Here is a 16,900-nt window from a genome sequence, read left to right on the forward strand (position 1 = left end):
GAGGCAGAAAGCAGAGCAGGAGTTCAGGTAGGGAGCACAGGGCAGGAAGCAGAAAGAGCAGCAGGTGAGGCAGGGAGCAGAAGACAAGAAGCAGAAAGCAGAGCAGCAAATTGGGCAAAGGAAGGGGTTCAGGGCAGCAACCATAAAGTAACCCCACAAGATGTCTAACCTGAATGTATAGGTAGTGTATCGTCTGAACCACCGATACTTTATTTTCTTCACTGTGACTATTCTTTTCACTGTGTTCTTCATTCTACAACATAACAACAACAGTTAGCTAAACACAGAGAAGTCTAGCTCCTCACCCATCAAACCATTTTGGATTGTCAGAATACATTCCTGCAATCTGACTTTCCACGGCTGGATTTTGATGAGAATAAGACAGATAACACATGGCACATGTTCCTACCCATTAACACTGCTTCGAAATCTGCTTCAAAACATGTTCATCAATCATCTCTCATTTTCAAAATGTTAACACATTGCCTACTCCCTGGTAGTAACAGGCTAAAAGAACACAAAGCAACATCTAAATTTTATCTGAACCTCAAATTGCCTTATGTTAGAAAAGGAAAAAATATTAAATGGAAAAATAAAGCATGGTCAAAACATTTAGAAAAGTAAATGCTGAATTCAAGTCCAAGCAACAACAACAAAATATACAAGCTATTTTTCAGTGACCAAAAGTGACTGGCTTTTCTGTAGTAACATTAAAATTAAGAATTGAAGGTTACACTAATGTACGATAGATACATAGTTCCAAAAAAGCATCAACAGAAGAGGGAAAGTGTAACTGACTTGAGGGCAAATATAACCACCAAGGCCAGAAATCCTAAGTGCTGTAGGTCACTGGTATCCAGGGTGTGGGCCAGCATCAGGCCCACAGAGCTCCCCATAGGTCCAAAAATTTGGTGACAGGACAAGGAGAAACAGTGTTAACTGTCACAGCTACAAGAGCTATGGCAATTAACACTGCCACTGCTCCCCACCACCAAATTTCTGGACCTAGGGGGAGCCCACAGACTGGATAACACTGCTCCATGGGCCAATTCAGCCCATGGTCTGTAGGCTGCAGGAAAAATGGATATATTAGCTTTTAAGTGATGTATTGCACTGATTTCACACAGCAAGTGGTGAGGAAGAGGATATTAAAAAAAAATAAAAAAATCAACACATCATCCTAACACCCTCCCGTCCTCACTTTGTTTTTAAGTCATTATATGCTAGTAGTCATTATTTTGTAAATCAATAACTTTGATTAAAACAGCATAGAATTTGAGTTTTCAAATGAGACCAGGTACTAAAAATCAGATATAAAAGCCCTGAACCTCCAGGAATCAATGCTTACAAGTAACAAAAGAGTAGTTCTATTTCATTCAATGCACGATAGGGGAAACTAAGGTTATGGACTGCCCATAATCAAGACACCACTTTTTTTTCTCTATTATTACAGTAGGTAGCTTAATAGATTGTTCATTATTGGCTTTCAACGGTGATACTCTGGAAGGTGTACTACCAGTACTGAGGAAAGAGACTGAGCTCAAGACAGATCTGTGTTGTGTAATGTATGGTCTTATCTCCTCTTCCAAAAGTTATTTCACAAAAACACTGTCAGTATTAAGTAATATAATATTTACCAGAGAAGGACTTTTACTATTTTCACCTTCATTATCAAATATGATTTCACTTTCAGAATCCGTGGTTGGTCTGTTCAGAAAAAACAAAGGAAGTGCCTTTTTGATTATGTAAAACCACCCATTTTGCAACAGTATTAGAAGGTTATTTACTGTAAAAGTAGAAAATCTGAGTTTAGAGTAGAGACATTTTTATATTCCTTACAAAAATACACCCAAAAGTGTGAGGTTAAATATAACAGATTGGTCCCATTAGTTACCATTATTGAAATGAAATATTTAAAGGTACTTAAAATGGAATATTTTATTTCTATACCTTACGGACAAGAATTCACTTATTTCAATAAAGTAACTGAAGACCTCAAAAATGAACAAAACAAGAAAAGATCCTTAAAACTTGTGAAAACAGAAAGAAACAGTTTTATGCAATGTTCTTTTAAAATTACAAAGCACAAAAATGAGATATTTTCAGAACTTTTAAACTATTTTTAATGTTGCTGATTACTATAAAAAATACGTCTTCAGAAGTTCCATATCCCACCAATGACAAAAAATATAAGGCACATGTAGGGAACAGGTAGGGAACGTCTGAGAAAGAAACTTCATGCTTTATCTATTTTCCTTACCTTAAAATCAAGTGATCTGATCTTCCTCTCCTACTATTATGCCAATTCCTGTCACCTAAATTGACTTTTTCTACATGATGTGACTTTGTCTGTGCTCAGCAGTAGCCTTGACTTTGTTTTTGGAAAAAACTATCTTACACCCTTATCCTGCAATTACTTGAACTACTTACAGGAGTAACCTTCCTCAAATGCTTGCTTGCAGGGCAGACAACTTGGACTTCTTAGTTTTGTTCTCTTTCTTCTAGTGTCTTATACTGGTAGCAAGGCTAATGATTTATGGAGAACAGCATGTCACATTTTTGTTAAGTTGGGAAAACTCCAAGAGGACAAGCTGGAGTGGTCCTACACTCTGCAGTGACACTGTTTAAAAGACCTCCCTGGAAGCTTAGGACTGAATTTCTTTTCCTTCTTATGCTGCAAACCTTCATCAATTTAAAGTGTGTGTGTAAGAAATTTAAAGAAAATCTGCCTTTTAATACATTATCAAAACATGGTAACTACCCACTTAATGCCAATACTAAAGCCTACTTACAAAAATGACTGTGAGAACACCCCTCCACCATCGTCGTCGTCGTCATCATCATCACTAGATTCTTGATTAGCTCCACTAAATTTATTGCTAGAAGATCTTTCACAGGAGGTACTCCACTCAATAGAACTGGTCAAAACAGGGGGAGGGGCATTAGCCTCCACTTCATCCATAGTTTCTCCTTCATATTTCCCATTAAGTTCTAACTTGGTGAAGATTTTTTTCTCTCCTGTAGCTTCTGATGTTGATGCACTTAGGAGGGGGCTCTCATGTTTTTCTATCCAAGCATTGTAGTATCTCACAATATTCTCATGGTTTAGACGAGAAAGTAATGTTACTTCCCCTTTAATTCTCCGAAACTGCTTGCTGGTAGGATTTATGTGAACACGTTTCACAGCATAACAGCAGCCATCAAGCTTATTTTGTACCTGCCAGTTAGAGCAAATTTAACATTCACTATCAGAGCCCATGCAAGATGCCAGAGCAACAGCACCGACGAATCAAGTTCTCTATTTAAGCAACTGTAAAGTTCACTATGTTGCCTCACTAAAGCACATTTATTGTGCACCCCCAGGACTGTCATCAACAGTGATCCAGGTTTTCTGTTCACCATGAAAAAACAGGGTAAAACCTGTATTTTCTCATTCTAAGGAGAAAAACCTGGATTTTCTCCTTTAAAAGGAGAAAAACAGAGTTGGGCCCCTTGTCATAGTAGCGTGGAACTCCCAATAGCAGCAACAGCCTTCCCTGCCCAGTCCCTCTCTGCCCTGCCACACCGAGTCCCAGAGACCCTGGGGGAAGGGCAGCAGGGCAGGGAGTCCTGATCCCTCAGCAGGAAACCTGCTTCTGCCACTCTGATGGGCTCTGCGCTCCAGCTGTGCTGTCCGTGGGGGAGGGGGAGCTGGGCTCTGGGCTCCACTCTGCCACAGCAGCTGCCACCTCCTACAGGTAACAGCCAGAGCTCAGATGCTTCTGTGGAGGGTGGGGGCTGTGGACTGAAGTCCCTGGCCCCATAGCTGTGGTAGCTGGGGGCCCCTCTGCAGCAGGGCAGGGGGTGGGGAGTAAGGTTCAATGGCATAGGCAGGTCACTGGCATATCAGGGCTGCTCAACACTACAAAGAAGTGCGGAGGGTGGGGCGGGCAGCCGCAGCTGGACCCACATCCTGGCGAGTGAAGGGGGCAGGGGGAGCTCTGCTTTTTCATGATAAAAAACCCAAAACCAAATACCAAAATGTATAGGTATTTAGATTTTATTTTATTATAGTGATTGAGGCACTGGTAGGCTTCCAAACTGCTTTAAAACTGTAAATATATCAATAAAAATTGTGTTCAACTGATACCTATATATATTATAGTGGCATTTTATTTCAATCATGGAAAAATGTGAATTTGAGGTTTTTAATCAGAGAATTTATGGGGTTTAAAAAAAACCCAAAACAAACAAACCCAGAGAACTTGCGATTTCTAAACAGAGAAAACCAGGATCGCTGGTTATCGTGATAAAAGAGCGTTTAGTTCTATTCAGTTCTCTGTCTCTGCTGAGAACTACTGATTGGTATAAAGTAGGACTGTCAAATGATTAAAAAATTTGATCGTTATTAGTTGCATAATTAAAAAAATTATTTGCAATTAATCGTGATTTTAATCACATAGCTAAAAACTCGAAATTATGTTCAGAAAAAGTCAAAGTTATGCAAAATGATGTAGGTACTTTGTATGGTTGGGGAGTGGGTGTGGGGAGGGGGGGAGATGTGTGAAGGTGTAGGGAGCTGTGGGTGTGGGGTTTGGAGCCTGGGGTGCGGGGTTCCTGCATGCCCTAGCAGGATGTAGGGTGCCGTGGATCAGGAGTGAGGGGCAGCAGCAGAGCGGCGGAGGCTGTGACTTGGGAGTGAGGAGCAGACACACACAGAGACAGACACAAAGACACACACAGACACAGCCCAGCAGGTACATCTGCGGAGGGAAGGGGTGTGGGGAAGGGAAGGGGTGGGAGGGGTAGATCGAGGCCCCCCATGGTGTGGGAAGGAATGAGGCAGGGGTAGGGGCGGGGCGAATGAGGTTTCAGAACCCGGTGCGGGTCGTGAGACGGAGCTGCAGCTCGTCCAGGAGCGTGGCGGGGGGCGGCTCCCACTGCTGCATGCACCCCCAAAGGAGGCATAGGGGGCATGTGCCCCCTGGATTTGTGTGCAGGGTAGAGGCAGGCTGCCACTGTGGGCTGGGGCTCTGCAGCCCACTGCCTTTATCTTGGGAGATGCATGCTGGTTGCCTCTTGCATCCCCTGCATGCCCGGCATCACGCGGCTCCCAGGGCAATGGCAGCAGGGTGCAGAGCCCCAGCCCACAGCAGCAGTCCACCTCCACCCCACACACATATCCAGGGGAAACATGCCTCCCCCAGGGGTGCATGCAGTGGTGGAAGCACCCCCCCTCCATGCCCCTAGCTCCGCGGCTCCATCCCACGACCCACCCTGTCCCCGAGGACCTATTCATCTTAGCATCTGTCCCTACCTGTGCCCCACTCCCTCCCTCACCATGGGGGCCTCAATCTGCCCTCCCCTTACTCCCCTTCCCTCCTGTGCCCCTTCACATTTACAGACTTCCCTGCTAGGTGCTGTTCCACCCGCTGCCGGGCTGTGCTCCTGGCCACCTGCAGGCTGTGGCTGTGTGTCTGTGTGCACCCCTCCCCTTCCTGTTGTAGCCACCTGGAGCCCACACCCGGGCTGCCCTGCAGTCCTCTGCACTGCCACCACTGCCCCACAGGACAGCCCAGGGCAGCCGCGATGGCAGCGGAGCGGAGCCCGGGAACGGGCTCCAAAACCATGTGTGTGATTAATACATTAAAAAAAATCATGTGAACAGTCATGGGAATGATTGATTGTCGTAGTATAAAGATAATATCTATAATACAAGTTCCACATTTTTTTAAAATATATATATTTCACCAACCCTCCCCCCTAAACACACACACACACACAAAATGGGTCTACAAGGGGAATGACCTTGATGACTGCTCCAAAAGCTCCTTTACCAAGCAGCTGTAGTTCTTCAAATTCATTGTAGTAACGTGACAATTGCCTTTGTGTTTCTGTGAAGAATGCAGCATTGGACACCTGACCACTGGGAATAACTGTCTCTAGGCAATCTATTCCTGCTGAATCTGAAACCAAAAGATAACCAAAAGATCTGAAACCACAGTCAAAGTATTGAATGTGGAAAGTGATGCAGTGTTAATCAGCTATCAGGAATAATGACACATTTTAAGGAACCACTAGCATGACATGATGACAGAATAAAAATCAGAATGCAAAACTCTTTTGCTGTGCCAAACAAAGCTCAGGTATTAATCTGAACCTTAATGAAGGCTTTTAATTTAGAATGAGTCATGCTGGTAGGTAAACAAAATCAATTCCAACAAGAACACAATAGCAATGGAAATTTGAGACCAGAGGAAGAAATCTTTCAGAAAAGCTTCACGGAAGGGAAGATTAGGCTATGATTTGCATTGTTCTTTTGCTTTTTGAGTTACCAATAAAGCCAAATACCAGGAAAAGAACTGTTTGGACACTAATTCACAGCTCAGTGTTGAAGATGGGGTAGGGAATCAGGCAGCTCTTACCAGGAAACTATAGAACTTGAAAATACTATAGACTTTACCTTTTAGACTATTTTATTAAAAAAAACACACATACAGTTTTTCAGTATTGTAACACATCTTGAACTAAATGCAAAAGCTGCAGTTGTATATATACATTTGTGTTTACCTTTGTGTGATAAATTACTTAGAGCCTAGGACACAGAAAGAGAGACTGAATTTCTTACCATCTGCATTTTCTTCTGCTACAGGTATTTTCATTTGGGAAGAGTGTATAAAACTGTGTTGTAACAACTGCTGAGGACTCCACCTCTCCTTATCCTCCAAACAAACGCATCTGGTAACAAACAAAACACAGACTTCTCAAAAACACATGTGAACATTGGGTCGAATTTTCCCTCTATATTTTTAAATGGGAAGGGAAGCAAAGCAGCATTATCCCCATTGTGCAGGAGGGACTTGGCAGGAACCCAGTGAGATAGCTGGGTCCTGGGCGCATCTCTACTTGAGGGAATTTGTTATAAGCTAGGCAGTGCTGGCAACACTCTTGACTCTTCCGGCTGAAGATAAGCCACTGTGCATCCAAGAATGATAAACTCATGAACCAGAAAGAAAGTCAGTAAGAGGGAGTGTGACTGCATAACCACAGACCTGTGGAGAAGAAGGGAGGGAAGGCAATTACAGCCAAAATGAATTATGTTCTCCTTAACGCAAAACTGATAAGCATTCCCAGGAGTGGGACCCAAGGCCTAGAAGGAGGACGTACTCTCAAAACCCATGTTTCCCAACTCTTGGGCAAGTGCTTTAACCAGCAGACTACTATAAAAAGGGTGGGTACCAGCTCCACTCTCTTCTTAATCCAGTATTAGTCAGTGAAAGTGGGTATGGCTGCTGTGCTGTGTGCTGAGCTCAAAGCCATTGGTGTAAAGCTTGCTCTGACCAGGTACACTAGCTAGGGCTAGGGACAGAAGTAAACCAGTTTAAGTGATCTGAAATGGGTTTAAACCTGTAACAGAACAGGCAATCCATACAAAAACTGCTTTCAAAATGGCCAAAACTGGTTTAAGATAAACCAGGTTGGATGTAGTATCAGACTTAACTGATTTAAGTCAAACAGTTTATGGGACTTCTGTCCCATATCCCTTCCCGTTTCAAGTTAATTCACAGCCCCCCAGCATCCCAGAATGCTTTGCAGCCCTGGGCTGTACTGTCTGTTCCACTGGAGCAGGACTGGCCTCTCCCCCAGCTATCACAAAGCTAAAGCCTCTGTTCCCAGCCAGCACCTATCACCTAGGTGGGATGGGGGAAGGGTGGGGACTTGCACTGTCCTGTGCTGGGCCAGGGCATTCTCCTTCCTGCTCCCCTTACCTCACAGGTAGGGGGAAAGGGGAGGAGGTGGGGCTGAGCCCATGCTAGCCTGGCAAGCTGGGCTGTGAGGGCATGAGCAGCCCTTGATGGGGGCTTCCCCCACTCCTCTCCACCCCCTGGGGCAGACCCCAGCTGGGGGAGCCAGTGTCTGCCCCCCACCCTGTGCCCCTCACAGGCAAGGGCTGGAGAGGGGGTGGATGCGACCTGATCCCAGCCCAGCGAGGTGGACTGAAGGGAAGCAAAAAGCCCCCAGCTGGGGGGCCCGCTGCCTGACTAGCTTGGTACATTAGCCCCCTACCACCCCATGCTTCTCACAGACAGGGGCTGGGGAGGGGGCAAGGCTGAGCTGAGCTGATCCCAGCCCGGCAAGCTGGGCCGGGGAAGCAAAAAACCACGGAGGGGTGGGGGTGTCTTTCCCCCATGCTGGGGAGACCCCAGCTGAGGGAGACTGGTGTCTGGCCAGGTGTGTGCATTCCCCCCCCACCCCCTCTCACAGGCACAGGGCAGAGCTGAGCCAATCAGAGCACTGCTAGACAGGCTGCAGGGGATGTAAAGCACCTCAGTGGGGACTTTTCCCGTGCTAGGCAGACCCCAGCTGCAGGGTGCCAGGGCTGGGTGGTGTGCTCCCCCTCCCCACCCCTCTCTCAGAGGTGAAAGCTAGGGAGAGATTTTCTGCTAGCTCTCCCCTTCCTGCAGCTGGGGAAGCTGACAGCGGGCGGGGGGTGGGGTGTTGTTGGCTTGTGCCCAGCAGTCCATCGGGCCTGTGCTGCCACTGGGTTGGCTTTTGCAGTTTTAGGCAGCTGGCCATGAGGGTTGGTATATGTGAGCACCCCCAGGCTGGCAGAAAACTATATGGATTTGTTTTCACTTTTGAATATTTTTCTTTCAGAGATAATTGCAGAAAAAAAAAAAGATGGCAAAAGAAAAAGGAATAAAACATCAGGTACATACTTTTGCAGAAAATCTCGGAAGTCAGCAGGTAAATCATTAGGAACAGTGACTGGATATTCCCTGCTAACTTGCCCCTGGCCGAGAGAAAGCAGTAGCAAGCCCAGATGCCAAATGTCTCCTTTTTTTCCAGATTTGTTGGGTAGAGCATCCTCGCTAAATCGAACTTTAGTTTGTTCAAAAACATCCTCTTTACAGATATCAGCAAGGCGCTTTGAAATGCTGTAGTCTGTCACCTTGATATTCCCTTCAGCATCTACCAGGATACTGGAAGCACACAGAACTTTGTGCACCACGGAATTACTGTGTAAGTAGTCGAGAGCTGACAGAAGCTGGGTTGCATAACAGCGCAGCTGATCAATGGGAATAGGGGTCTCTTTGCTCAGGTATGTAGAAAGGCTGGATCCACCAACATGCTCCACTAAAATGTCTACCACAATAGAGTCGTCATGCTCTTTAACGCTCATAGATATGTAACGTACTATGTTTGGGTGATACAGCTTCATCAGTGAACTGAACTCTGTTTCTGTACCCTGAATCTGTTTAAGAGAAATACAACATACCATGGATTAGTCAAGAGCAGTAATGGATCTCTTCTATGTCACGGGAGCAGCATTATAAGGAGTACATTTTTAACAGGGACAAGTCAACTGATATGAATAAGAAAAGAACCAGACTTATGCCCAAGACTTCAACCCATTTTTTGAGAAATATGAATAATTTGAACAAGAGTTGTTGTGACTTCTCATGTGCTTCTGCACTTCTTACCTCCATCATTTATATGGAAGCAAAGTCCGCTCCCTTAAGAACAACCTATTTAGTCTGCACATTCAAGAAATTCAACAAAGGTTTCAACCAACATCCAAATTTGTGGGTGCTACACTGATAAATATTAATGGCTTTGAGATTTCTCCCATTACTAATTCTTAAACCCCTAATAATCCAAAGGTTTTGAAAGATGCCAATATAATATTGTATTTTTAAACAATATGACCAGCAGGGTCTAATGAAATCTGTTCTAATGAGAATCAAAGTTAAACACCAATGGCATCTATACATGTGCTCCAGGGTAAAAGGGAAGGCACTTTAAATTAGAGTGGCTCTGAGAGCTGCTCTAATTAAAGTGCCCATAGTGTCACATATATTCAGTGTCCTGTGCTTCAAAATGGCAGCAGGAGTGTTTTAACTAAAGCTCATTGAACAAGCTTTAGTTAAAAGTGCCCCTGTCGTCATTTTGAAAAGTGAGAACGCTGAATACATGTGATGCGGAGGCTACTGGAGCATGCTAATTAGCATGCTCCAGCAGATTTGCAGCAGACTTGATTAATCGAGTCTGCTCTGATGTGTGTTAATTAGTATGCGTCGGAGCAGAGGTCTGCCATGTATATAGGTGCCCAAAGTTTCGGAGCTGCTGACCATGCGAGTTTCCAAAATACCATTACGCTACATACTCAGGAAGGGACTGCGGAGAAAGGTGAAGGATGGAACAGCCCTAAAACTCCTTTCCTGTAGCATTTCTGGGATCCTTAGGGTCTACTGCTCATCCTGGTGTTTCAACACCCTTGCTCAGGACACCTTGGTTCTCCTTTGCCTTGGCAACTTAATTATTCAGCTGAACATTGAAAGAGGTTGGTTGATATACCCTAATTCAGTAACTGGTCTCAGATTAATAAAGCTGGATAACAACAATTATACAATATATTGACAACTGGAGGAAAAGCTGTTTAATACCTGTTTTTTGCATTTATCAATCTTTTCTTTTTCTTGACTTGTAAGAAATCTTCCCATTTTTTTCTGCCATTGAAGAACCCATTCATGTACTAAGACAAAATCGCCACTCCGTATTTCCAAGGCATTGTAGACTGATTTACCAAGCTGCTCATCCCTATCTACACATAAAATAAAGGAGAAGAAAAAACATCATTTTCCCCCTGACAGCATTCTAATAGATGGCTTTTGAATGAAATTAAAAAGCTTGTTTCTTATAAGTTTGAAAAATCTTCAAACATAAACCTAACCCAAACTACAAGATCTGTAACTCCATTTCATTGTCTGCGCAAAGTTAGCTCAATTGAAATCAAATTATACATAAACCAAACTCAAAGATTAGTGAGTAATTAAATGAGCACACGAACACAAAATTTGCACTGGCATAAACTATTACACATTTTAAGGAATTTGTGGTTTCAGCAACTAAAAAGCTTTTCCCACTTGCTAGCCTCTTCAGTTGCTGATCTCTACATAGTGACATCATCATATATCCTCAGTATGAAAAGTAACAAAACTACATTCAAAGAAAGTAGAATTTTCAACAGCAAATCCACTGCCCAGGTTAAGGAGCTATAGTGAGACACAATGCTGTAAAGTTTTGCTAGTTCAATTCTCACAGGTTTTCTAAAGCCCACAGGCTTATCTCAGCTTCTCATCTTGCTTACCCCAATGTTTCTTGTAAAAATTTTCAATTAGGGTTGTTTTCTAGTCCTAGTCTTATATATGGCCTTAAAGGTAGTATCAATATCTGTAGTTTCAAGATTGGTAGTAAAGTCTTTTCATGAGTTTTTTAGGTGTCAAGTAATAAAATTATTACTTTCTCCTCCTGGAAATACCATGAATTTATAAATTATTTCTATAGTTCTAAATACATTTAACTGCAAATACTCCTAAATACAAAAATACAAATTCAGCCACAAAAAAAATCTTGCATTACTCTGCCCCACTCTTACCAGGGGCTCTCCATGTTCTTACAGCTTTCTCCCCAGCTTTGCCCATAACATTATTCAAATGTCCCTGCAGGCCGATTCACCTTCATTTAATGGACAACTAATTCATGCATTCTTCTTATGCAAACACTAACGTTTTAAAAATATTAAAGTTGTAATTGCTATTTACTCACCTATACATTTTCCTTTGTGGACAACAAGCTGCCCAGTACCAGCAATACTGAAATACAAAACTTCATGATTTCCAGGGGACTCTTCATTATTACACACAGAATACTGACGTTCCCGCCTATAATGTAAGCAAGAACATAATTTTTCTTCAATTCATAATATATTATCGGTGCATCAAAACAGGCATCAGTTTTACAACTTGCATTTGCAGAACTGTGGATTATCAGGCTTAGTCTATACTACAACATTTTCCTAGGAAACCTGCTTATATGGGTATGAAAAGATAACTTCCCCTAGCTGAAATGTATATCAGCAAAGCCTTTGGTACAGATGCGTTTGTTTTTGTGCTTTTCCTGAATTAGCCTATGTTGGTTAGGAAGATGGTGTATCTAAACTAGTAGAAAATTCCTTCTATTAGAATACGTTGTGGCTACAATAAGGGGCTTTACTGATATACTTTTAGTGGAAGAGACCATAGCATAGACAAGGCTCAATATTCCCACTGAAGTGAATGGGTCTGTAGGAGTGTAAACTTCTGTTTGCAATAGTGACTTGCACTGGGTCTCTACCGTACATACACGCTAACTGAGCAAAGCATCTAAGCCTATGCCCAAATACCGAATGCAGGCCTTCATGCTCCTGCCCCCTGGAACTAAGTACTGCCTACAATGGTTACTGTATTTCTGAAAATAAATGGATACATATCTGATGTTTTAGCAATTTTCGAAGTGCTTTAAAGAAATAAACATATAAAGTTTTCCATTAAGTTCCAGAAATTATATTTTGTTTTAAGAGGAGTAATAAATGCAGAATCTAACTTAAAAGCCCACTTTTTTAAAGGAATACTTAGCAGCCTAGCTCCCCAAATGTAAGTCTTGTGCAAAAGGGGGAGAGATTAGGGAGCTTTTAAAAACGTAAATATTTGTAGAAAGTTCTTAATTTTTTTTAGGGAACATAAATGACAACTTGTTTAATTTACAGTTGCCTGTAGCACTCTAAACCTAAATGCAACAGCTTTCTGCTTATACACGAAAATCAGTGCATGCAATAGTCCAGTTTAGTTTCATTGCTTGAGCTGCATGAAGAGAAATAATATTAGTTAGCTAATTGGTAAGAGTAAAATTATATTTTAAATATATTTTCATATTAATAAACTAAAGTGTTACTGGAAGCCCAAGGAATTTCTCTCATGCGTAGAATGCTTAATTCAACAGTGCACTTTGAACAAGCAATCACAGCTAGCACTTATCTCAAATACATACAGCCTAGTCTTCTGTGTTTTTCAGAGCTAAAATAAATAATGCTCTGTGGGTGTGTGGAATGTCACAAAGAACACTTAAGGACAAACAAGGCAGTCTCCTAAAACCAAATCACATAATCTACACTGTAGCAGGTCTAGGATATACCTGGATGTAACTTGACTTCAAAACTCAGCCATCAGACAATACACTCTTCCAATAAAATTCAATAACGCTACAGATATCTTAAATATATGAAAGAGTCAGCATAGAAGCTAAAAGCTCTTTTCAAAAGTCCAGTGGATCCAAAAGGGAAAAAAAAAAAAACAGTTAAAAGGAGATAAGGCATTTATGATAGTATTTTTGGAAAATGAAATATATACTAGTTTTACAAAAGCACAACTATGTCCATTTAATTTTCTAAATTAAGATATGCTATATACACCACAACATTATTTAAATAAAATGATTGAATTACATTGTACTTTACAATGAAAGATCTCATGGTGGAAAATATATAAAACCTGAAGCAATCATGCAACTCCCAGTTACGCTAATCATATGACTAGAGATTTCCTGGAGGCTGTATTTTAACAGAAATGCCTTCCTCCACCACCACTTTACACTTTCATTTATATGTACTGTATCCTGGTTGCTTGAATGCTAGAGACCAGCTAGAGTACATGCAGTTCTTCCATATAAACACATCCTTCCAGGCAGTAATAACAATTATGTGAAGCAACAATGGTTAAAAGAGCAAGACTGAGCTCTTCAAGCACTACTGTTAACTGGATAGTTATTTTTCAGTTGTTTTCCATCCAATGACTTGCATGTGGCTAGAGACTCAAGTTAAAGGGTGCTGACAAATGTGGACCCCCACTCAAAAAAACAAACAAACCAACAATAACAAAAAACCCCCAACAAAAAACAACAGCACTTTACTGGAAGAGGAATTGCATCAGTTTGACCCAGCTCCCCAGCATCTGTATAGCTCTCGCAATTCAGCAAGGCTTTTGGAGCTTTTATCTAATAGTTGATTCAATCAGCTATTAGATAAAAGTGCCCAAAAGCCTCACTGAAGCGCGTGAGCTATACAGATGCTGGGCGAGCTGGATCAAATTCATAAGATTCCTTTTCTGGGAATTCCTCTTCAGCAGGGCCACACCAAGCTGAAAGTAAACCACTGGGTTTTTTCCCCCCCATGCCTGTAAGCACCCAAAATGATCAAAAGAACTTAAAGTGGCTAAATCATTCTTGAAAATAAGATTCTGAGTTGTGAGTAGCACCATAATATGGGTCTTGACTGGAAAATTTGCTCACATCTGCACTGGGAATGTCAAAGTCTGTACCTGGCATACTGTGCTGGTCACCAGCAAATCTATATACCTACATTTCAACAGAATTTAAGGACTACAAGAAGCTGCAGTTCTTATATTACTATTTAATTTCCCAGGGCTGAATATGCAAAAGATAGTCTGAGGAATTCTACTTTGTCTTACATTGCCAATGTCACCGAGTCAACCAGAACGGAAATCCCTACTAGATGTCATAAGGTATTTAAAAAACCCCCCCAAATCCCAAAACAGACAGAATTTTTTTCCCCCATCCGTGATTATCCTTAAATACTGTCGCAAACAAGGAAAGGTAATGCACATTGCTAACCCTCTCACTTCATTTCTAAGGCACACTTTTTTGACAACTGCTCCCCAAAACATTTGAAAAAAAATCAGTGTACTTGCACAGAAAATATTGGTGTCTGGTTTCAAATAGGCTACGCATTTAGGTTTAGAACCTAAGCACTGCGTAAGTGTTCACCCTCTTTAGATCTGCCTAGATCAGGGGTTGTCAACTGGGAATACATGTACACCTTGGGGTACTTTGAAAGGTCGCAAGGGGTACACAGCGCTGCCACCCGCACCACTGCCTCAAAGGAGCAGGGCCGGAGCGGGCCACTTGCCACCCCCCCCCAGGTTTACACTTATTAAAAAGGGGGCCACCAGGGGTACACTTACTTTAAAAGGTTGAAAACCACTGGCCTAGATTATAGCCGATAAATCTCTTTATAAAGATATACAATCCTCCCTACCTTCCTTCTTCAAATGTAGCCTGTAGCCACTTTTAGAAAGTTAAAAACTTACAAGACCCAGTTAAGTTTGTGGCTGACACTTCAGATAAATGTACAAACTACTACTGTGTCTATTTACAAATTCCTCTGACAAGATACAGACAAAATCTGCTCAAGCAGATGAACAGTTTTTTCAACTGTTTAAGGATTATCTAACCAATTATCAAAACAGACTTTTCCTAGAAGGCATATCAGTAATTGTCCATCACCCCCCTAAACCTGCTCATGCTGATTAAATACTGTTCACTGCATGTAAGTTGACACTCAACCACTCTGTATGCATCACATGCAGAATATTTATTATCAAAGACTATTATTAAAGTTTAAAAAAAAAGCAATCCGAGGTTAGGGAATGCCAGAGTTAAGGATGGCTGTATTAACTTATTTTGACTCTCGTACATATGTATGATAACCACATACCATCTCTTTCCCCATAGGACTCCTGTTTCACTGATCCCAATGTCCCAAGTTAGCTACTGGATTACGAAGAGATGAGATGTTTTAGAAAGGAATCAGATTTGCACGGTGAAGGAGACTTGTCTAAAGAACCCCTACCTCATTTGTTTCAGACGTTGGTAGGAGGCTGGCGATTATAGAAAGAGAAATGAATGTGCCCCTGGGAGAACTGAATTCTCTGTCTCCCTCTAACAACGTCACCACTTAAAACTTTTTGCAAGTGGTCACAAATTGTGCATTCTTCATTTTCCAAGTGTCCAATCTGAGCCTTTCTGGGCTCTGATTTGGAGAAGTCCTAAGCCCTAACAGCCCACAACCATTTTCAGTGGTGATTGTCTTGAACATAAAAAGTGCCAAAGACTGCTAAATATCTAAATAAATTAACAAATCAGGTCCTAGTCATCTCCAATTGAATACACCCAAAATTAGTGGCTTTTTAAAATTTTAATTTCTGTGCCTCAGTCTCCCCAACCTCAAAAGTATAGATGTTGTTAGTTCATCAGCTCTCAGAAAGATCAATATTTTTGAATTACTCAGGTCCCTAGCACATGTTCAATTAATGACGAGGTGGGATTTATTCCCCGATCCCAACAATAGCACCTCTGCCACGCATGTGGCATGGCAGGAAGTGCAATTTTGGGATTGGAGATCAGATCCCAACTGTGCCGTTACTATTTGTCAGGGGTGATCTTGGGCTCCCTCTGCACCAACAAGCAGAAAGTCAGGTGGCCCAGTGAATGGGTGCAATCCTAGGACTGAGACTGAGAATCAGCCAATTATTGGTCCCAGCCCTGGAGATTGGGGACCTCCATGACACGCATGTACATTGAAGCATGATGCAAACCAGCCACTAAATATAGAACATCTTTGTTTAACTTAAATGTGTGGCATGGAGTTCCCCAATGTACATGCAGCTAGCTGAATGCCCTGGCAGATACAGAATGGGCTCTAAGGAACGCTGGGGAGTTCCCTTCTTGGAAGCACAGAGGCGGAAAGGGATCTTGGAGTCATTATTGACTCCCAGATGAACATGAGCTGCCAATTCCAGACCGCAGCCAGCAAGGCCAGCCATACCTGGCTTAAGATGCATCCAAAGGTGCATCTTAAGCCAGCCCAGAGAGGTCCCCCTCTATGCGACTTCGGTCAGGCCGCAGTTGGAGTACTGCGTCCAGTACTGGGTGCCGCACTTCAAAAGGGACGTGGCCAGCCTGGAGAGGGTTCAGAGGAGGGCCACCTGCTTGGTGAGAGGGCAGCAGAACAGGCCCTACAAGGAGAGACTGAAGGACCTGAACCTGTTCAGCCACAGCAAGAGGAGGCTGAGAGGAGACCTAGTGGCTGCCTACAAGCTCATTAGGGGAGATCAACAGCAAATAGGTAGAGCCCTTTTCTCCCCAGCACCACCTGGGGTGACAAGGAGCAATGGTAATAAGCTGATGGAGAACAGGTTTAGGTCAGAGATTGGAAGGCAATATTTTACAGTTAGGGTGGCCAAAA

At 42.6% G+C, this 16,900-nt stretch overlaps 1 protein-coding gene across 1 annotated transcript in view; it reads right to left on the bottom strand.

Moving 5' to 3' along the window:
* EIF2AK4 (eukaryotic translation initiation factor 2 alpha kinase 4) overlaps positions 1 to 16,900 on the bottom strand; it is a 72,537-nt gene that overhangs the window by 39,561 nt on the left and 16,076 nt on the right. The window contains exons 7-14 of the mRNA XM_006275882.4: positions 11,590 to 11,705; positions 10,428 to 10,585; positions 8,700 to 9,235; positions 6,608 to 6,717; positions 5,788 to 5,945; positions 2,793 to 3,217; positions 1,638 to 1,707; positions 170 to 253 (exon numbers count right to left, since the gene is read on the bottom strand). Of these exons, the coding sequence (XP_006275944.1) occupies positions 170 to 253; positions 1,638 to 1,707; positions 2,793 to 3,217; positions 5,788 to 5,945; positions 6,608 to 6,717; positions 8,700 to 9,235; positions 10,428 to 10,585; positions 11,590 to 11,705 (1,657 nt within the window). The remainder of the gene's footprint in view (positions 1 to 169; positions 254 to 1,637; positions 1,708 to 2,792; positions 3,218 to 5,787; positions 5,946 to 6,607; positions 6,718 to 8,699; positions 9,236 to 10,427; positions 10,586 to 11,589; positions 11,706 to 16,900) is intronic.

The sequence above is a fragment of the Alligator mississippiensis genome, chromosome 2 (assembly GCF_030867095.1).
Source record: "Alligator mississippiensis isolate rAllMis1 chromosome 2, rAllMis1, whole genome shotgun sequence".
NCBI lineage: Eukaryota > Metazoa > Chordata > Crocodylia > Alligatoridae > Alligator > Alligator mississippiensis.